The 21,911-nt window shown below is 51.6% G+C and overlaps 2 protein-coding genes across 2 annotated transcripts; one reads left to right on the forward strand and one right to left on the reverse strand.

Moving 5' to 3' along the window:
• The first annotated feature begins 588 nt into the window (after positions 1–588).
• Positions 589–21,911, forward strand: LOC134565412 (zinc finger protein 883-like). The gene is given in 3 exon segments (XM_063424984.1): positions 589–1,301; positions 1,898–2,816; positions 18,318–21,911. Coding segments are annotated over 3 exon segments (1,659 nt in total). The 5' UTR covers positions 589–1,249; the 3' UTR covers positions 19,006–21,911.
• Positions 11,341–17,179, reverse strand: LOC134565401 (zinc finger protein 436-like). Its single transcript, XM_063424976.1, has 3 exons — positions 16,641–17,179; positions 15,905–15,980; positions 11,341–15,718 (listed from the first exon to the last, which is right to left on the reverse strand). The coding sequence occupies exons 2-3, from the start codon at positions 15,951–15,953 to the stop codon at positions 14,886–14,888; spliced, it is 882 nt and encodes a 293-aa protein (XP_063281046.1). The 5' UTR covers positions 15,954–15,980; positions 16,641–17,179; the 3' UTR covers positions 11,341–14,885.

Here is a 21,911-nt window from a genome sequence, read left to right on the forward strand (position 1 = left end):
GGGAGCATCGGTCCTCTCCTCCGCATCCCGCAGGTGACGGGGGAGGGGGAGCTGGCCGCAAATATCATGGGGGGTTCCTAGTACAGCTTTTCTGGGAGTGGGATCTTTGGATCTTCCGGGACTCTAAAGCTGAGCCGGAAATGCCCCTTGCGAGCATACTGGAGGGTCTCCGGGAGGTGGGGTTTTTTGGAGGTGGTCCCGGTGGCGGCTGGCCGCAGAGCCCCGGCGGTGGGCGAGGGATGCCGGGCTCCCAGAGCCGCGGTCCGGGTTGGTCTTCCTGGTAAGGCCCCGCCGCCTCTATTGTTAGCGGGCCCTCGTGGCGATTGCCCGGTGCTGGCGGGGGGATGGGACGCCGGTTCGGAGAGGCCCTTCGGAAAAGCAGAGGCGGGGGGAGGGGAGACCGGAGAGAGGCGGTACCGGAGCTAGGGGATCCCCAGCAGCCTGGAGGGGGATAGAGCACGGAGAGGGAGAAGCCTGGAGAGGGGGCACCCTCGGGACCCAGAGAGGGGGAACCATCGGCAGCCAGGGGAAGGGATAGGTTGGAGAGGGCTCCCGCAAGGAACGCTAGAGTGGGAAACCCAGGTGGGACGGGGGCGGGTTGTGGGAACTCTGGAACGCCCAGCATCTTGAAGCAGAGTCAGGGGAGGAAAACACCCACAGGACTTCCTTCCAAAATCGTCGGTATCCCTAAGCAGGGGGTCCACGGAGGAGGCGGGGGACACGACCCACTGGACTCGCAGCAGCCCAGAGAAAAGTGACCACCAGAACCTCAAAGTGGGGAGACCTCTGGGATTCTCGGGACCCCTGCCATCCCAGAGAGGGAGGATACCCTATACAAAGAGGAACCCCAGCAGCCTGGACAAGGGGGGTCATTTGGGGAATAAACACCAAAATGGAGAGACCAGAGAAGGAAACTCCTGGGAGATTTTTCTTTGGCAGAATCTTGATCTTTTGATGTTTTGGGGGGTGAATTGGGGGGCGGGGGGGGTATTTTATTGGGTTTTGGGCTAAACCTTGGCCGTTTGCTTTTGGCCTCCAGTTTTTGGGGCTGAATTTCCTATTCTGGAGGGACTTTTGGGTGAATCTTGGGGTTTGGGGGGCATCTTGTATTAGTGCTGTGGAGGCTTTTATAGAGACAAGATGCCCAGTAATTTCTAGAGATGGACTTGGGCAGGAGGATTCTCCAATCCAGCACACATCTTGTTTTTTCCACCAAAACTAGGATTTCTCATTCCCAAACTTTGGTCAGATGGAGGAGGAGACCGCAAGGAAGAGGAAGATGCGCTGGGACACTCAGGCAGGTGAGGAGGAAATCACTGCCCCTTTCACCCTCTTTTCTGCCTCATCTCCCAGCCTAGCATTGCCCCCGGCTGCAGGACAATCCTGCTGCCAGCACCGTCCTGCTGGATGTGAATTTGGGGGGGATGTCCTTCCCCTTCCCTCTGGCGCAGAGTCAAATCTCCTTCCTCTCCTTGTTTCTTCCTCCTTCCTTCTCCCTTCTCTTTATTTCTCCCTGCCTTCTGCTTTTTCTTTCCTCCCCTTGTTCCTTCTTCTTCCTTCTCCTTGTTCCTTCTCTTTCCTGTCTCTCCTTCCTCCTTTTTCTTCAAGCTCCTTCCTCTTACTTCCTTTCATTCTTTCCTCTCCTTTCTCCTTCTTCCCCTTCTTCTTTCTTTGTTCCTTCTTCTCCTTCCTCCTCCTTTTTCGTTGCTCCCCTTCTTCTTCTGCCCTCCTCACTTCCTTCTTCTCCCTGTTCCTGCTCCTTCTTCCTTCCTCTCTCTCCTCAATCCCTCCTCTCCTTCCTTTAACTCACTCATTCCTTCTTCTTCTGTCTCCTTCTTTCTTCCTCTTCTTCTTCCTTCCTCTTTTCTCTTCATCTCCTTTATCCCTCCTCCCCCAGGGAATGAGCTGCACACAGAGACCAGGGAAGACAAATCCCCACATCAGAACCTCATGGAAGAGGCTGTTTTAAGCAGCTCCAAGGCACAGGAACTCAACAAAGAGGAAAAGCCCTGGAGATCCCCCATCAGGCACAGCTGCAAACCCAGCCCAGGGAGCTGTGAAGAGGAAAGACCCACCCTGTGCCAGGAAGACAGCCAGAGCTTCAGCCAGAGCTCTGACCTGGTCATCCATGAGCAGCTTCAAGACAGGGAGAAGCCCTACAAATGCTTGGAATGTGGGAAAAGCTTCAGCTGGAGCTCCCACCTGATCCGCCACCAGAAGATCCACACTGGGGAACGGCCCTACACATGTGGGGAATGTGGGAAGAGCTTCAGCCAGAGCTCCGATCTGGTCGTCCACCAGCGCCTTCACACAGGGGAACGCCCCTACAAGTGCTTGGAATGTGGAAAGACCTTCAGCAAGAGGTCCAGCCTCACATATCACCAGCGCTTCCACACTGGGGAACGGCCGCACATTTGCTTGGAATGTGGGAAGGGCTTTATCCAGAGCTCCCACCTCATCTGCCACCGCCGGCTGCACACAGGGGAACAGCCCTACAAGTGCTTGGAATGTGGGAAGAGCTTCAACCGCAGCTTCAGCCTTGTCATCCACCAGCGTGTCCACACTGGGGAACGGCCCTATGAGTGTCCCGAGTGTGGGAAGAGGTTCCAGACCAGCTCTGAGCTCCTCGTACATCAGCGGATGCACGTGGAGGAGAAGCCTTTCCACTGCACTGATTGTGGGAAGGGCTTCATCCGGAGCCCTGACCTAGTCAAGCATTGGCGTGTCCACACTGGGGAGAGGCCCTACAGGTGCTTTGAATGTGGGAAGAGCTTCACCCAGAGTTCTGCCTTGACCTCACACCAACGGACCCACTGGTAAGAAAAGCCCTACAAGTGCCTGAACTGCAGGAAGAGCATTGGAGGATCTGTGTTGGGCAGAGGCCTGGTGGCCCATTTTCCTGATGATCCACATTGGAAGACACCTGGCTTATCTCCACATCCTCCTGGTTCTCCATAGGCACTTCGATGAACACATGGCAGGAACATCCATTGGGACACAGACTGATGCTGGAAATTCATTGGGAAGAGCGGATTTGTTGACTTTAGACCCCAAAACATCTCACCTGCTCCATCCAATCATTTCTTCCTCTGGCATCAAGCAACACTGGATGATCTTTAGGGTCTTTTCCAGCCTAAATAATGTAACGATTCTAACTCTCTCTGGCCCACGGGTGTCTTGCACAGCCAAATGGTGATGGACTTGGGCAAAGACCAAAATTTTGAACACAATGGGGTGGAGACCCCTCTAAAAAAGGCTCTTCTACCCTCCCAAGCCAACCCCATGGACACTCACATAATACTGACATGTAAATCTTATTATTTTGGCCTTGATTTTCTTTTGATTCCTGTTTATCTCTTAAAAACACCTGAATTTGGGGTAAAGAAATGGAATAAAACCTCTAAACTTCCACCATTTTACTGGGATTTTGAGGTTCAGGGGGATATTTGGAGAAATGTGGGCGAGTTTTCTCTGTTGCTTTGCAGCCAAATCCAAGAGGGATTAATCTGTCACATCAAAATGACTCAATCCCACTGAAAATAGCTCAATGCCAACCTAAAATAGCTCAATCCTACCCCATAATTGTATGATTTCGCCTCAAAATGGCTCAATTGCACCCCAAAAATTACATGATCCCACAGCACCCTCAAAAGCCCCAGGAGGGGTGTGACGGGGTGTGATGCGGGTTGGGAAAGGTGGGATGTGAATTGGGAGGGTTGGAATGGGATTTGGAAGAGAGGAATGGGGTTTGAGAGGGGTGGAGTGAGATGGGATGGAGGAAATAGGGCTTGGAAAGGGGATCTTCATATCCAGGAGGGGTGAGATTGGGATTGGGAATGGTGGGATGCAGGTTAGGGGCTGGAATGAATTTTGGGAGGGATGGGAATGGATCTGGAATAAGCTAACAAAAGATAGGTGATGGGGAGGACCATGTCCCTGAGGGTGTTTCAGAGTATCCCCCAAATCTCTAGAGGTTTTGGGCTATCTGCCATTCCTGAAAGATTTTGGGATATTCCTCATTCCTGAGGGGATTTTTGGATGCGTCCCCATCCTGACTGAGTTTTTGGGGTACCCAGAATCCTGAGTGGGGGGGTAGTGGGAGAAGGGGGAGAAATGTGACTCTGGCACAGGGCAGGCTCCATAGGAAACAATACAGGGAGCCCATTTTGGGGAGTCCTCCGCTGATTTCTGCTGCTTTATAAACGGCTTTTGGGAATATACTGATCATTTTCAGAGGCTAAGGGGACTCTTGCCTGTTCTCGGGGGCTCCGGGGATGCCCCCTCATGGGAGGATGAGGTGACCTCATTTTGGAGAGGATCCTGCTACTTTCCGCCGATTTTCAGGGTTGTAAATAGCTTGTGGAGACCCCCTGCCCTCATTGGGGGGGTTGGGGTGACCCCATAGTTCCTTTGATGGTTGAGGGGTTATATCTGGCTCATGTGCCTCCCCACTGTGGGGCCCTGCAGCGGGGCATGTGCACGTCCTGGAGCCGCAGCCCCGAGGCAGCGCTCAGCCGAGCAGAGGGCACAGCGCCGATGGCTCACCAGCGTCCGGGCACATCCGCAGCGCCCAGCGCACCCCGCCAGGGGAATTTGGGGAGGGAGGAGGTGGGCAGCGCCCAGGCCGGGCACGGCTGATGCCGCCCGCCCACGCTTTGAACTGGTCCGGAGATGACAGGTGTGGTCTGGGAACCATAAACGGAGTGGGAGGGATATGGAATCCACAAAACTCAGTGAAAGGGGCAAATCAGACCCCCACGGTTAGTGGGAGGTGGGTGGCAGCCCCAAACCAAGTTCTGGGTAAACCTGGAGATTAGCGATATTATGGGGAGGGGGTGAGAAGGTGGAGAAGAGGGTCTTTTGACTTCCAAACTGAATGTGAAGGGGCTGAGTTCCCAATACCAAGCAGGAGGGGTTGAGAACACCCTGAAACTAAGCTGTAGGGGAAGGTGGAGATTGCAGGGATTATAGGAAATGAATGAGAGAATGAGGAAAAATGGGGGTGCGTAAGTGGGCAGGGACATCCCGCAGGAGTGCTGTACCCGGATGCTCTGACTGGAATGGGGTCAGATAACACGAACAATGCCCTGTTTGCAAACAAGCCAGCTGTAAATTAAGAAGGGGATTTTCACTGCTTTTGGCGTTGAATGACAGTGAGATAAGATACAGGAGATCTTTTTAAATACCAGGATAAAGGAACAACCAAGTGATTCTGCTGGTAATTGATACAATGCTGGCACAGCTGCCTGGGCACATCTGACTGACAGTGCAGGCCTTCAGACTATTGATGCCTTGGGAAGGCTGACTTGAAACAGAGACCAGAGAGAGCTAGACAATAAAGCAGATATTTATTGAAAGGCCTTTCTTGAGCAGCACAAGAGCCTGACTAGGGCTACTCCCAAGGTGGACTTAAAATGGTCACAAAATGGACAACTGGTCACGAGGTTTTACACTTTTATAAGTTTTATTCCATTTGCATATTGGGGGTTAATTATCCAATTACAGCTTCAGGTTATGAAGTCCCATTCTTGTTTTCTCTCCTCAGCCCACTGTTGTTTATGCTTTTGGGCCTGAAACTTGTACTCATTGTCCTTGGTCTTCAGCAGGAAAAGGATTTGTTTTGTCTACCTACTCTGTGAAGGGAACTTACTAACACTTAATGTGAGGCTCAGAATTACATCCCTAGGCAGCACAGAATGGGAAAAATATGAAAGCTAAAACTTACGGCATCACTATAACAGCCCCATCCCAAATTTTAGCTGCAGAGTCTCCTGACATCCATTCTTAGCGGGGGAGGGATGTGGATATTCTTTCCTGGAATGAGGATACTCTTCAAGAACTGGAACTCCCAGGGCTGTACAAGGCAGGGACAGAGGGACCCCCCCCCACAGCACAGCCCTGCTGCTTTTAGAGAGTCAGCACCTGTTTGGCACAGGGAATTTTGTGGGGGTGGGGCTGGGCAACAAGAAAAAGTCACTGAAAACAGGAACTAAACTCTTTAACTCTGTAATTTCACTATCAGAAAGCAGCTTTACTTTATTTTGGTGCTGGGTGTATGCAGGGTATGTGTCCTGGGGTAACAGGACATTTTCATGCTTTGTATCCCAAATCGTGTGTTTCTGTTCCCATGTTCTCAGTTTGTTTTGTCTATAGCTGAGCCCCTCCCCCGGCTGCTTGCTTTTGGCTTGCTTGCTGCTAGCTTTAGGCTGCTTTGCTGGCTTTGCTCTCTTGCTTGCTTTTTGCCATTCTTCTGCTTTTGTTTTTCCCCTTCTTTCCTTCTTCCCTTCCCTGAAGACATCGGACCTGCTTCAGGCCCTGATTTGGGAACGTCAAGGGAAAACCCCCCGGAGTCTGCACCTAAGAAGCTTTGGCACCCTCCCCAGCAGAGACTGCTCACCCTCTCTTGGACTGGTGAAAACATTTGTTGTCATCTCAGACTGTTTTTCTTGTGTTGGGGAGTGGTTTTTTTGTTGTTTCTTAATAAACAAGTTTTTTCTACTTTTCCTCTGAGGAAATTCCTCCCGAACCCAGTGGTGGGGGAGGGAGTTGTGGAGATTTGCCCCTAATTTTGTCCTAAACCAGGACAGTATGTCTCCCCCTATCACACATACTCAGCTCTCTCTCACATTTCTACATATTTATATAACTAATACATATTAATACATTTCCCAAACTCATACATATATGTTAAACATTCCCCTCAAATTCTTACATATTTCAATCACTTCTTGGAACTCATTTACATTAGAGTAGGGGTCATTTAAGGGTCTCTAGTGGTCACTTGGGGAACATCTCATTCCTCAAATTATCTCTGTTTATCACAGGCTTCAAAAAACCAGCTTCTTCTTGAATGCATCCCAGCTCTGCCTATGGATCACCAGGTCTCTGCACAATGTAGGTCACTGTGCGTCATCCAATGTGGGTCCTCCAATGAGTGAAGAAGTTGGAGCAATAAACAAACCTCTTCCCCCAGCTGGGGAACTCCCAGGGCTTCCTTTATTGATGAGTGCATCTGTGTGAGGTCAAGGCAGAGCTGCAGAAGCTCCTCCCACACTCCCAACACTGAAAGTTTCTCCCAAGTATACATGTCTTGGTGGGTGACGAGATTGGAGCTACAGCTGAAGCTCTTCCTACAGCTGGTATAGAGGAAGGGCCTCTACTCTGTCTGCGTCCCGATGCCTAATGGGATCTGAGCTATTCTGAAAACCTCTTCCCACACTCAGGACACTTGTAATGCTGCTCCCCAGTGTGGATCTTCTGGTGGCGGATCAGGTAGTAGCTGATGCTAAGGCTCTTCCCACATTCCTGACACTTGTAGGGCTATTCCCCAGTGTGCAGGCACTGGTGGGTGATGAGATTGGAGACATCAGTGAAACTCTTCCCACATTCCCCACACTGGTAGGGTGATTCTCCTGTGTGGATCATCTGATATCAAATCAAGCAGGAGCTCCATCTAAAGCTCTTCCTGCATTCCCCACAGCTGTGTAGGGCTGTTCCCAAGGGTGCAGATGCTGGTGGGTAATAAGACTGGAACTCCTCCAGCTGAAGCTCTTCCCACATTCCAAGCACTTGTATGGCTTCCCCCAGTGTGCAGGTGCTGGGCTCAGAGGTGGGTGAGTTGAAACTCTGATGGGCTCAGAGTTTCGACTCAAGCTCTTCCTGCAGTCATGGCACTTTTAGGGCTTCCCTTACTGGTGGGTCTGGTCAAGGCAAAGCTCTGGTTGAATCTCTTCCCACATTCAGGACACTCATATGGCCTCTCCCCGGTGTGTGTCCCTTGATGCCTGATGAGATGTGAGCTATTCCGAAATGTCTTGCCACAGTCAGGACACCCATAAGGTCTCTCCTCTGTGTGTCTGCTGTTGCTTGATGAGAATTGAGCTGCTCCAAAACCTCTTCCCATACTCAGGACACTCACACGGTTTCTTCCCGCTGTGGATGTGCCAGTGGATGACAAGGTCAGGCCGCGGGCAAAGCTCCTTCCGCAGTCAGGGCACTCAAAGGGCCATTCCCCAGTATGCAGGTGCTGGTGGAGGAGGGGGTTGGAGCTCTGCTGAAACTCTCCCCACATTGCCCACACTTGTAGGGACATTCCCCAGTGTGCAGCCACTGGTGGGCGGCGAAGGTGGAGACATCATTGAAGTTCTTCCCACATTCCCTACACATGTAGGGCCCTTCCCCAGTGTGAATGTTCTGGTGGCAGATGAGGTGGGAGCTCTGGCTGAAGTTCTTCCTACATTCCAAGCACTTGTAGGGCTTCTCTCTATCGTGAAGCCACTGCTGGACCACCAGGTCAGAGCTCTGGCTGAAGCTCCAGCTGGCTTCCTGACACAGGGAAGGTATTTCCTCCTCAGAGCACCCTGGGCTGGGTTTGCAGCCCCTCCTTGTGTGGGATCTCCAGGGCTTTTCCTTCCCATTGGATTCCTGAGCCATGAGTTTCTCCTGGGGGAATTTGTTCTCTTTGGACTCTGTCCACAGCTAATTGTCTGGGGAAGGAAGGAAGGAGGAGAAGAAAGGACAAAAAGAAGGAAGAAAGAGAGGATAGAATAAAAGAAAAAGAGAAAGAGAGAAAGAGAAAGAGAAAGAGAAAGAGAAAGAGAAAGAGAAAGAGAAAGAGAAAGAGAAAGAGAAAGAGAAAGAGAAAGAGAAAGAGAAAGAGAAAGAGAAAGAGAAAGAGAAAGAGAAAGAGAAAGAGAAAGAGAAAGAGAAAGAGAAAGAGAAAAAGAGAAAGAGAAAGAGAAAGAGAAAGAGAAAGAAAGAGAGAGAAAGAGAAAGGAGAAAAATGAGTAAGGAGAAGAAGGAAGGAGGAATGAGAGGAAGGAACATGTAAAAAAAGTAGTGAGAAGAGGAAGTAAAGGAAGAAGGGAAGGAAGAAAAAAGGAGAAGGGAGGAGGAGAAAAAGGAACAAAGAAAAGGAAGAAACAAAGGAACAGGAGGAAGAAGAGGAAGGAGAGGAAAAAGAAGAAGAAAACAAGAAGGAAAAAGCACAAGGAAGGGGAGGGAGGAACAAGGAGAAGAAAGGAGAGGAAAAGGATCAAGGAGAGGAAGAAAAGAAGGAGAACAAGGAGAGGATGGGATTTGATTCCATGCCAGAGGGAAGGTGATCCCCCAAATCCATCCCCAGCAGGACAGCATCGACTGCGGGGTTGTCCTGCAGCCAGGGGCCATGCTGGGCTGGGAGATGGAGCAGGAGAGAGGGGGAAAGGGGCAGAGACTTCCTCCTCACCTGCCTGAGTGTTCTGGGACATCTTCCCCTTCCTTGCAGCTTCCTCTTCCATCCAGCTAAGGGTAGGGAATGAGAAATCCTGTTTTGGGGGATAAACAAGATGTGGGGGGTTCCTTCTGCCCAAGTCCATCTCTAGAAGTCACCGGGCATCCTATGTTTGTAAAAATCTCTGAACCACCAAGATTCAACCCAAAAAAAACCAAACTGCAAAGATTAGGCCCCTAAAATCCCCAAGACAGCCCCCAAAAATCATGTTTCAACCAAGAAAACCCCTCCAAAATATAAAGATTCAGCCCTCAAAACCTGATCCACCAAGATTCAGCCCAAAAATGCTCTCTTAGGAGTTCCCTCTATCTAGGTTCCTGGGAGTCCTGCTTCTCTGTGCTGCTGGGGGTCCTGTGGGTCACCCTCTCCAGAGTGCCCCACTTATGAGTGTCTGGGGTTTGGAGAGTCCTAGGAGGTCTCTTCTCCCCCAGCTTTCTGTTACAGAGTGACAAAGTTCCCAGGGGTCGCCTTACCTCTAGGTTCCCTTCATCCTCCAAGCTCTCATGGGTCCCCCTTCTGTAGCCAGGTATCTACCTGGAATGGGGTCAAACAACTCCAGCAAGGCCCTGTTTGCCAAGTCCCCTGTGAGAAATGAAGGGGGGAGTGTCATGTTGATTTTGGGTGAATAATGCTGAAATCAGCCTGATTCTTCCATACCAAAGTTCAACATCCTGAGAGGGAGCTGAAGCTGTGGCAGAGCTGGAAATGTCCCCAGAGAAAGAAACAACCAAGGGACACCACTGAGAGCTTCTGCAGAGCTGCTGAGCTGGCACAGCCTGGGCATATCTGACTGACAGGGTAGCACTGCAGACTAGAAAAGTCCCATCCCAAATTTGAACAGCAGCGTCTCCTGACATTTCTCTTCTTGAAGGGGTGTGGAGGTTCCTCCCTGGAGTAGGGATGCCCTTCAAGACACATGTGAAGACTGAGAGAAATTTGCCTCTAGTTGTTGGTATGGGGGAGCAACATCAATCTCTACTTAGTGACTGGTTTTGCTTTAATACAATTGCTTCAGTATTGCACTAAGAATAGTGCACTGCATTATAACAGTTGTTACAGCTCCTGTGATGTGTAGTAAATAATTCTGATTAAGATCTTTTGTCTAATGGTTATCATAATAATGTATCTGGTCTGCTATCCTTAATCTTGCAGCACAAAGTTATATAAAGGTTCAGCTACACATATGTAATTCTTTACATATAAACCATTGACAAAGTCTGGTGCTGAGATTGATTTTAGTGACTCCTATGCTCCTCTCTGTGAGAAAGGCTTTAAAAAGCATGGGGAAGGGGCTTGTGAGTTTATGTGGGGTGTTGGAGGTACTTTCTGCACCTAGTTACTCAAAGGGAGCTTCTCTAATGAACTCTGAATGAAGCTGCCTCTCTGCCCATGACACTCTCTCCGGGCCCTCCATTTCAGCCTCCAAGGCCTCCCTCTCAATGCTTCCTGTCCTCTCCAAGCGGGAAGTCCCCAGCTCCTGTATCAACCCTCTTCACCCCCCCACTTCGGGGGTCCCAGAGCTCCCCCCCCTTGCTCTCTCCTGTACCTAGTCAAGAATCCCAAACCCCATCCCATGATGGGGGGAACCTGCATCCTTCCCCCCACCACCAGACACTAATTTTGAAGTGAGACACTAATTTTGAAGATTTCAGAAAATAGATATTGCAAATTTAGCTGAAATGAATAGACAAGCTTTGCTGAAATCAGTTAAAAGTTAGAGGATGGTTAAAAGAAACCGGATTTAAGATAAGCTACCCTGGATCTAATAACTCATTGTTTGTCAACTTTATGAAAAACAGAGAAACTAATCAATACAACACAAGACCTCCTGTTTCCAGAACCCCACTGAAATAGTCCTGGAAAACAGGAAACAGGGAGTTCTATTATCCATTAATCACATCTGCATTGACAAGGCTGAAAGTTAAGAATGAGGAAGACTTGTTTTACTTCCTCCTTTTGGTGACCACTCCTCACAAAAGGACCACCGACCCATTTCAGGGAACAAACTCCACATGCTTAATAGCCTTTTTGTCAATTAGCACACAAAGCGGAGAACAGGAAATGACAGGGGAATGAATATGCATTTGTATTTTGTGTATTCAACATTTTTGTAAATAAAAGGCTTTGTAATTACTTGTGATCTTTGTAGTGCACATTAGGGAGCTATCCCACGAGCTGCCCTGCGTCGCAATAAACATACACTTTCTAACTTTAACTGTTAAAGAGTTTTTGTCCGTCACAGTTGGATATTGATATTAGATCGATATTCATATTTTAATAAATCAAGGGCTCTTTGGGCAGCCGCCACAGGGGACCCTGCCCCAAAAACCTCACTTCCCAGGAACCTCCCAGTGCCCTCCAAGAGGCATTTGCGACTCAGCTTTGGATCGAGCATCCCCTGCAAGAAAACCCCAAACAACAGACCCCTCAAGATATCTGCTCCCCTTCTCCCGCCACCTGCAGGATGGGGGCTGAGGGGCGATACTCCCGCGGGCTAAGGGGCTGTGGATACAGGAAGAGATGGACCAGAGTGCTTCTTCCTCTGTCTCCCTTTCCTGTTCCTCCTCCTGCTTCATCCCTCCTGTTCCTCCCGCTTCTTCTCCTCCTCCTGCTGTGTCCCTCGTCTTCCCTCTCATCTTCTTCCTCTTCTCCCTCTCCTGTTTATCCTCCTCCTCCTGCTCTTCCTGCATCTCTTATTTCCCTTTGTCCTCCATTGCTCTTCCTCTTCCCTAATCCCATCCCTGTTCCCTTCTGCTTCCAGCCCTTCTCCTACTCCTTCCTCATCCCTTCTCTGCCTGTACCCCTTCTCTTCCTCCACCCAGGACCAGTGCCCACCTTTTTTCAGCCTTCCTTCCAAACTCATCACCAGGTCTCTGCTCAACAGGGTGAGTCTCCAGGTCTCTATCCATGTTGATCACCAGAAATATGTTTCTAGGTCTCTATGTGTCTGTCTGATTTAACCCCAGCCAGCCCACAAGTCCTTCACTGCTGATCACTCACTCTCCCACCAACGAGAATGAGAAGCGGACTGAAGGGACAAAAGCTGGAAAACTGATGGGTTGAGATAAAGACAGTTAAATAGGCATAGCTATGCACAAAAGCAATGTTAACAAGGTGCTCAGCACCTCCAGGAGAGCAGTGCCCCAATCCTGCGGAACAGTGACTTGGGAAGACAAACGGCACCACTGCAAAAGTCCCCCCTTTCCTCTCTCTTCCCTCCACTTTCTATACTGAGCATGATGCCATAAGGTCTGGAATATCCCTGGAGTCAGTCGGGGTCACCTGTCCCAGCCGTGTGCCCTGCCAGCCTCCCTGGCACCCCAGCCCATCCACAGCGTGGATGCACAGGGGCAGGAAAGTCCTCGGCTGTGGCCCAGCTCAGCAACAAAATACCCATGCCTGTGTTCTCAGCCCCATGCTCAGCACAACCCCAAACACGGCCCCAGAGCCGACCCTGCACAGACAATGAACTCCAGCCCTGCCAGAACCAGCACAGTCACAGGACTTCTCCCCCATGTGGGTCTTGCAGTGGGAGATCAAATCCATGCTCTGGCCAAAGCTCTTCCCACAGGAGATTAGTCTCTTGCCATGATGAATCCTCGGGTGGGAGCTGAGGTTGGAGCTGTCACTGAAGCTCCTCCACAACTCAGGGCAGGTGTGAGGTCACTCGTGGGTGAGTAACGGATCAGACTGTGTAAGAACTCCAGGAGCAGAGTTGCGCATCTCAGACATTGTCAAGGCCACAGAAGGACTTTGCCATCAGATAAGCACAGAAGGGAGTAACGCAAAGGTGCTGACTCCAGGCCTGGCAGAGGTGAGATCTGGGTGGCACATGCTGGGAAATGCATGCCCACAAAAATTCCCACTGTGGCAAAGTGTGTAAAGAAGCAACTGCTCATATGCACATCACCGGTCAAACAAAGCTCACCCCAAGTTGTGGGCACACTGGCAGCTGCCACCACCAATGACCACTGAATCCTCCCTCCCCTGCTGCCCTCCCCCTCCTCTGATATTGCGATATTCCTCAGTGGACACCTGGCACTCAGACTGTACATAAGATCAGGGTGGGACAATTGTCCAGGTGTTATCTCAGGCCTGGGGAAGGTTACCAAAGCTTGGGGAGGAGAATGGATTGCTGAGAAAGAACACAAAGCATGCAGGATTTGTGGGCCACAAGGAAAGGCAACCCAGCAACTGTGTGATATCAGCTCTGACTGGGTCAAAGGGAATTCTGGCAGGGGCAGACAAGGACCACTGACTCATGGCCACCGACCCCAGAAGCCACACACTCCAAAGAAACAAAACTCTGAGCATGCACACTAACAAAGGCACTCTTGCTAATGAATTTCTGTTCTACCAGTTGATGGGGTCAGCACAAAAGACTCTACTTTAAGAAATAAGAATACTGTAATTTTCTATAGTTCAAAAGAGCAAAGAATTAAAAAAGGATAAGTAATGCACCAAATCATTACTACAAAAGATTGCCTAGAGTGATTAATAAAGATCTTGAAGGACTGAAGCTGTGGAAAGGTGACTCACATTGCAGCAGTTTGGGGAGGACTGTCGCCCCTGGGATGGACTCATGTTGCAGCGCTCTGCAGACAGCTGCTGCCCATGGGATGGACTCACTGTGGAGAAGTTTGTGGAGAACTGTTTCCTGTGGTAGGGACCCCACAGAGCAGCAGAGGAACAATTCCTCTTCCTGAGCAGTGGGAGAAACCACAGATGATGACCTGACCATAATTCCATTCCCTGTCTCCTTATGCTGCTGAGATAGCGCTGGGAAGGAGGGAGGGTTGAGGGGAGGTGGTTTTAAGGGCTCATTTTATTTACTATCCTGCTCTGATTTTGTTAGTTCATTTCATAGCTCAAAGCTGAGCCTCTTTAGCCTGTGATGGTGTTTGGTGAGGGATGTCTCTCCCAGTCCTTATCTCAACCCATGAACCCTTTTTGACGTATTTTCTCTCCCCTGCCCAGCTGTGGAGGGGAGTGAGTAAGTGGCTTTTGCAGGTGTGTGGCATCCAGCCAGCATGAACCCACAACATTTGCGTTCTACCCAAAGCCTGGTCAGGGCTCAAGAAGGAACTAAGGGAGCTGGCTTTGACAATGTACCTCCAAACAAGGCCAGATATCTGATTTCATTGCCTTGGCCGTCCCTTAAACACTGAAAAGAAATAAATTTGTATCACATTACATATTTCACTCATGATCATTGATAGTTCACTAATCAGCAGATACAACTATCATATAATGTTTGGTTGGAAGGTTCATCTAGAGATCAACTTTGGTGCAGGGCCTGTTGTTCAGGCCTCAGTACTTCAATTTCCAACGTCAGTCTGCCTTCTGGTAGATGTTCTTTCCCCTGCCTTTATCCAAGTGCCTCCAGGAACCAGGAGGAGGTGAATACCACCAGCCAGGTGTCTTGCCAATGCGGATCGTGAGGAACATAGGTCACCGGGTCTTCACCCAACGTGGATCACCAGCAATGTGGATCACCATGTTTTTGCACAATATGGGTCACTGCAGATAATGCAACACGGGTCCTCTAGTGGGCGATGAAGTTGGAGCAGGAAACAAAACTCTTCCTGAAGTCAGGGCACTTGTAGGGCTTCTCCTACTCATGGGTCTGTTGGTGTGAAATGAAGTTAGAGCTGCAGGAGAAGCTCTTCCCACACTCCAAGCATTTGTAGGGCTTCTCCCTGGTGTGGACTCGCTGATGGCTGACGAGGTGGGAGTTGCGTTTGAAGCCCTTCCCGCAGTCGCGGCAGCGGAAGGGCCTCTCCTCCCTGTGAATCCGCTGATGCAGGAGGAGATGGGAGCTGGTCCGAAACCTCTTTGCACACTCGAGGCACTCATAGGGCCGTTCTCCGCTGTGGATCTTCTGGTGCTGGATCAGGTCAGAGATGATGCTGAAGCTCTTTCCACACTCCTCACAGTGGTAGGGCCGTTCCCTGGAGTGCAGGCGCTGGTGGGTGAGGAGGTTGGAGCGGTCACTGAAGCTTTTCCCACATTCCTTGCAGTTGTAGGGCCGTTCCCCTGTGTGAATTACCTGATGGCGGATCAGACAGGAACTCCTGCTGAAGCTCTTCCCACACTCCCCACACTCAAAGGGACGTTCCCCTGTGTGGATCATCTGGTGCCGGAGGAGGTGGAAGCTCCGGCTGAAGCTCTTCCCACATTCCAAGCACTTGTGGGGCTTCTCCCCAGTGTGAGGCTTCTCCTCTAGCTCTGAGCTCCAGCTGGATCCCAAGCTGCCTTCCCAGGACAGGGAGGGTCTTTCCTCCTTGCAGCTCTCTGGGCTGGGTTTGCAGCCCCTCCTTGTGCAGGATCTTGGGGGCTTTTCCTCCCCATTGGATTCCTGCACTGTGGAGCTGCCCAAAATGGCCTCTTCCACAATGTTCTGCCAGGGGGACTTGTCCCCCATCATCTCTGTCTTCAGCTCATTGCCTGGGGGAGGAAGCACAAGGAGAGGATGGGATTTGCCTCCATGCCAGGGAGAAGGGGAAGTAGATGCCCCCAGCCCATCCCTGCCAGGACGGTGTCGGCTGCGGGGTTGTTCCACAGCGGGGGACGATGCTGGGCTGGGAGATGGAGCAGAGGAGAGGGAGAAAGGGGCAGTGACTTCCTCCTCACCTGCCTCAGTGTCCTGGGACATCCTCTTCCTCGCAGCTTCCTCCTCCATTCAGCCAAGGTTTAGGAATGACAAATCCTGGTTTTGGGGGAAAACAACAAGTGAGCATGCTGGGTTGGAGGTTTCTCCTGCCCAAGTCCATTTCTAGAAGTCACTAGGCATCTTGTGTCCATGAAAACCTCCAAAACACCACGATGACAAGAAAAAACCCCTCCAAAATATTAAGATTCAGCTAAAGAGCTCTCCAAGATTCCCCTCTCTCTGGTCTCTCCTTTTTCTGGTCCTGGATGTCTTTCATCTCCTGGGTCCCGCTGAGGGAAACTGGAAGTTTTAGAAGTCCTAGGAGTCCCTTCTCTACTGAGTCTCTGTTTCGGCTGCTGGGGGTCCACGGGTTCTGCCTCTTCAGGCTCGTCCCTCTCCGCTGAGCATGTCCCGCCTCCGAGCCCCCCGTTTCAGGGTCGAGGGGATCCCGCCCTCCCCGTTAACTCTGTGCTTCCCTCTTTCCAGTCCGCCGGGGCTATTTCAAACCCGTACCGCCCCTCTCCGGTCTCCCACGCCAGGGGTAGCCAAAGCCGGTTTCCCCTGTCCCCGCCGGGCGATCTCCACGTGGCCTCCGGGACCCCGCGTCCTCCTCGCCGTAGCCTGAACTCTGTCAACAGGCACGGCCGGGACTCCCCGACAAAAACACCTCCCGCGGACGCCCAAGATATCTGGGACAAGTTCCTCCTTCCCAGTCACCTGTGGGATGCGGCGCGGCAGATGCTCCACGGGCCGGGAGGGCTGCGCACACAGGCCGCGGTGGACCCGCGGATTTTCTCTTCTTCCTCCTTCTTCTTCCTCTCCTCCTCTGTGGAAGATCAGACAGCTGCAGAAGCTGAGCTGGGTAGCCCCGCAGACCTCCTGGCTCTGGTGCAGTGGAAGCCCTGCGAGAGATAAACGCAAGGCAAGGACAAAAATAAAGACTCCACTTCCTCTTCCTCTTCGTGCTTCTCCTCCTTTTCCGGATACCGCTCCTCCTCTTCCTCTGCCCTTCTGCTGCCTCCCGCTCTCCCCTGCCGCCGCTCCGTTCGTCCGGCTGTGGGCAAGGGGCTGCGCCGTGAGACGGGAGAGGACACGATGTGAGCGGGGGGAGACCGGAGAGAACGGGGGGAGAGCCTCAAACAGAGCGGTATCCGGAAAAGGAGGAGAAGCACGAAGAGGAAGAGGAAGTGGAGTCACCGCGGCCTGTGTGCGCAGCCCTCCCGGCCCGTGGAGCATCTGCCGCGCCGCATCCCACAGGTGACTGGGAAGGAGGAACTTGCCCCAGATATCTTGGGCGTCCGCGGGAGGTGTTTTTGTCGGGGAGTCCCGGCCGTGCCTGTTGACAGAGTTCAGGCTACGGCGAGGAGGACGCGGGGGTCCCGGAGGCCACGTGGAGATCGCCCGGCGGGGACAGGGGAAACCGGCTTTGGCTACCCCTGGCGTGGGAGACCGGAGAGGGGCGGTACGGGTTTGAAATAGCCCCGGCGGACTGGAAAGAGGGAAGCACAGAGTTAACGGGGAGGGCGGGATCCCCTCGACCCTGAAACGGGGGGCTCGGAGGCGGGACATGCTCAGCGGAGAGGGACGAGCCTGAAGAGGCAGAACCCGTGGACCCCCAGCAGCCGAAACAGAGACTCAGTAGAGAAGGGACTCCTAGGACTTCTAAAACTTCCAGTTTCCCTCAGCGGGACCCAGGAGATGAAAGACATCCAGGACCAGAAAAAGGAGAGACCAGAGAGAGGGGAATCTTGGAGAGCTCTTTAGCTGAATCTTAATATTTTGGAGGGGTTTTTTCTTGTCATCGTGGTGTTTTGGAGGTTTTCATGGACACAAGATGCCTAGTGACTTCTAGAAATGGACTTGGGCAGGAGAAACCTCCAACCCAGCATGCTCACTTGTTGTTTTCCCCCAAAACCAGGATTTGTCATTCCTAAACCTTGGCTGAATGGAGGAGGAAGCTGCGAGGAAGAGGATGTCCCAGGACACTGAGGCAGGTGAGGAGGAAGTCACTGCCCCTTTCTCCCTCTCCTCTGCTCCATCTCCCAGCCCAGCATCGTCCCCCGCTGTGGAACAACCCCGCAGCCGACACCGTCCTGGCAGGGATGGGCTGGGGGCATCTACTTCCCCTTCTCCCTGGCATGGAGGCAAATCCCATCCTCTCCTTGTGCTTCCTCCCCCAGGCAATGAGCTGAAGACAGAGATGATGGGGGACAAGTCCCCCTGGCAGAACATTGTGGAAGAGGCCATTTTGGGCAGCTCCACAGTGCAGGAATCCAATGGGGAGGAAAAGCCCCCAAGATCCTGCACAAGGAGGGGCTGCAAACCCAGCCCAGAGAGCTGCAAGGAGGAAAGACCCTCCCTGTCCTGGGAAGGCAGCTTGGGATCCAGCTGGAGCTCAGAGCTAGAGGAGAAGCCTCACACTGGGGAGAAGCCCCACAAGTGCTTGGAATGTGGGAAGAGCTTCAGCCGGAGCTTCCACCTCCTCCGGCACCAGATGATCCACACAGGGGAACGTCCCTTTGAGTGTGGGGAGTGTGGGAAGAGCTTCAGCAGGAGTTCCTGTCTGATCCGCCATCAGGTAATTCACACAGGGGAACGGCCCTACAACTGCAAGGAATGTGGGAAAAGCTTCAGTGACCGCTCCAACCTCCTCACCCACCAGCGCCTGCACTCCAGGGAATGGCCCTACCACTGTGAGGAGTGTGGAAAGAGCTTCAGCATCATCTCTGACCTGATCCAGCACCAGAAGATCCACAGCGGAGAACGGCCCTATGAGTGCCTCGAGTGTGCAAAGAGGTTTCGGACCAGCTCCCATCTCCTCCTGCATCAGCGGATTCACAGGGAGGAGAGGCCCTTCCGCTGCCGCGACTGCGGGAAGGGCTTCAAACGCAACTCCCACCTCGTCAGCCATCAGCGAGTCCACACCAGGGAGAAGCCCTACAAATGCTTGGAGTGTGGGAAGAGCTTCTCCTGCAGCTCTAACTTCATTTCACACCAACAGACCCATGAGTAGGAGAAGCCCTACAAGTGCCCTGACTTCAGGAAGAGTTTTGTTTCCTGCTCCAACTTCATCGCCCACTAGAGGACCCGTGTTGCATTATCTGCAGTGACCCATATTGTGCAAAAACATGGTGATCCACATTGCTGGTGATCCACGTTGGGTGAAGACCCGGTGACCTATGTTCCTCACGATCCGCATTGGCAAGACACCTGGCTGGTGGTATTCACCTCCTCCTGGTTCCTGGAGGCACTTGGATAAAGGCAGGGGAAAGAACATCTACCAGAAGGCAGACTGACGTTGGAAATTGAAGTACTGAGGCCTGAACAACAGGCCCTGCACCAAAGTTGATCTCTAGATGAACCTTCCAACCAAACATTATATGATAGTTGTATCTGCTGATTAGTGAACTATCAATGATCATGAGTGAAATATGTAATGTGATACAAATTTATTTCTTTTCAGTGTTTAAGGGACGGCCAAGGCAATGAAATCAGATATCTGGCCTTGTTTGGAGGTACATTGTCAAAGCCAGCTCCCTTAGTTCCTTCTTGAGCCCTGACCAGGCTTTGGGTAGAACGCAAATGTTGTGGGTTCATGCTGGCTGGATGCCACACACCTGCAAAAGCCACTTACTCACTCCCCTCCACAGCTGGGCAGGGGAGAGAAAATACGTCAAAAAGGGTTCATGGGTTGAGATAAGGACTGGGAGAGACATCCCTCACCAAACACCATCACAGGCTAAAGAGGCTCAGCTTTGAGCTATGAAATGAACTAACAAAATCAGAGCAGGATAGTAAATAAAATGAGCCCTTAAAACCACCTCCCCTCAACCCTCCCTCCTTCCCAGCGCTATCTCAGCAGCATAAGGAGACAGGGAATGGAATTATGGTCAGGTCATCATCTGTGGTTTCTCCCACTGCTCAGGAAGAGGAATTGTTCCTCTGCTGCTCTGTGGGGTCCCTACCACAGGAAACAGTTCTCCACAAACTTCTCCACAGTGAGTCCATCCCATGGGCAGCAGCTGTCTGCAGAGCGCTGCAACATGAGTCCATCCCAGGGGCGACAGTCCTCCCCAAACTGCTGCAATGTGAGTCACCTTTCCACAGCTTCAGTCCTTCAAGATCTTTATTAATCACTCTAGGCAATCTTTTGTAGTAATGATTTGGTGCATTACTTATCCTTTTTTAATTCTTTGCTCTTTTGAACTATAGAAAATTACAGTATTCTTATTTCTTAAAGTAGAGTCTTTTGTGCTGACCCCATCAACTGGTAGAACAGAAATTCATTAGCAAGAGTGCCTTTGTTAGTGTGCATGCTCAGAGTTTTGTTTCTTTGGAGTGTGTGGCTTCTGGGGTCGGTGGCCATGAGTCAGTGGTCCTTGTCTGCCCCTGCCAGAATTCCCTTTGACCCAGTCAGAGCTGATATCACACAGTTGCTGGGTTGCCTTTCCTTGTGGCCCACAAATCCTGCATGCTTTGTGTTCTTTCTCAGCAATCCATTCTCCTCCCCAAGCTTTGGTAACCTTCCCCAGGCCTGAGATAGCACCTGGACAATTGTCCCACCCTGATCTTATGTACAGTCTGAGTGCCAGGTGTCCACTGAGGAATATCGCAATATCAGAGGAGGGGGAGGGCAGCAGGGGAGGGAGGATTCAGTGGTCATTGGTGGTGGCAGCTGCCAGTGTGCCCACAACTTGGGGTGAGCTTTGTTTGACCGGTGATGTGCATATGAGCAGTTGCTTCTTTACACACTTTGCCACAGTGGGAATTTTTGTGGGCATGCATTTCCCAGCATGTGCCACCCAGATCTCACCTCTGCCAGGCCTGGAGTCAGCACCTTTGCGTTACTCCCTTCTGTGCTTATCTGATGGCAAAGTCCTTCTGTGGCCTTGACAATGTCTGAGATGCGCAACTCTGCTCCTGGAGTTCTTACACAGTCTGATCCGTTACTCACCCACGAGTGACCTCACACCTGCCCTGAGTTGTGGAGGAGCTTCAGTGACAGCTCCAACCTCAGCTCCCACCCGAGGATTCATCATGGCAAGAGACTGATCTCCTGTGGGAAGAGCTTTGGCCAGAGCATGGATTTGATCTCCCACTGCAGGACCCACGTGGGGGAGAAGTCCTGGCCAAGCTTTGCCCAGCCGCCTCATTCAAAAAAGGCATTTTTAAAGTGGAATTAAACCATTCTGGGTTTGTATCAAGACATTTTTGGGGTTGGGACTGCCTTTTGAGATAATTGGTCAATACTGCTTGGCTTTTGCTGTGCAATGATGGAGAAGACTCCCCGACATCCCCACGGAATACCAAAATCCTCCGGAATTACCCCCTGAACTCCAGATTCTCCCCCAAATAGCAGTAAAATGGGAATGTTTCACATGTGTTTTTTCAACTTTTTTCAACTTCTACCCCATGTGAGAGTTGGGGTCCGAGGGTCCCTGGTTTTACCTCACAACCCTTCGTCAAGGCCCCCCGTCAAGGAAGGGACTGTGTGCAAGGGTCTCGGGCCTAAGCCACGGTGCATGTTTGCCAAGCACTGAACTGCAGGTGTGTCCACTGGACTGGCGCTGGCTCCCATGGGAACTTGCTCAAAGACAGTGGACAGCTGGACAGCCTGTGCTCACCAGCAACCAGGCCCAGACCTGCCTGGCCCAAACCTGCCTGCTCTGAGCAGCTGCACCAGGTTCCCAGAGCAATGGACCTCACCACAGTGACTCTCAGGTGCTCCCCCCATGTTGGCCGGGTGCCCCCCGCTTCTGAAATGACTATAAAAGGTACTCTACTGTGACTCACACTTTGAGATCTCCACAGGGGGAAGACGACGGTTCCATTGACCAGACGCCACGCCACGAGGACGTCGCTCTGCCGTATGTAGCTATATCCCCCTGCCCCCCCTTTTCTCGCTCTGTATCCTATTTTTCATTTCTTATTCCCTCTGTTGCAAGTGTTGTTGGCAGTCAATAAAGGTGCATTTGTTGTGTGATTGAA

Source organism: Prinia subflava, unplaced genomic scaffold (assembly GCF_021018805.1).
Source record: "Prinia subflava isolate CZ2003 ecotype Zambia unplaced genomic scaffold, Cam_Psub_1.2 scaffold_47_NEW, whole genome shotgun sequence".
NCBI classification, from domain to species: Eukaryota; Metazoa; Chordata; class Aves; order Passeriformes; family Cisticolidae; genus Prinia; species Prinia subflava.

What these genes read in the sequence shown, in the direction of transcription:
- LOC134565401 (XM_063424976.1), bottom strand. Translation starts at nt 15,953, where the DNA reads ATGGAGGAGGAAGCTGCGAGGAAGAGGATGTCCCAGGACACTGAGGCA. An exon ending in GTCCCAGGACACTGAGGCAG is followed by an intron (nt 15,719 to 15,904) that starts GTGAGGAGGAAG and finishes TTCCTCCCCCAG; the next exon opens with GCAATGAGCTGAAGACAGAG.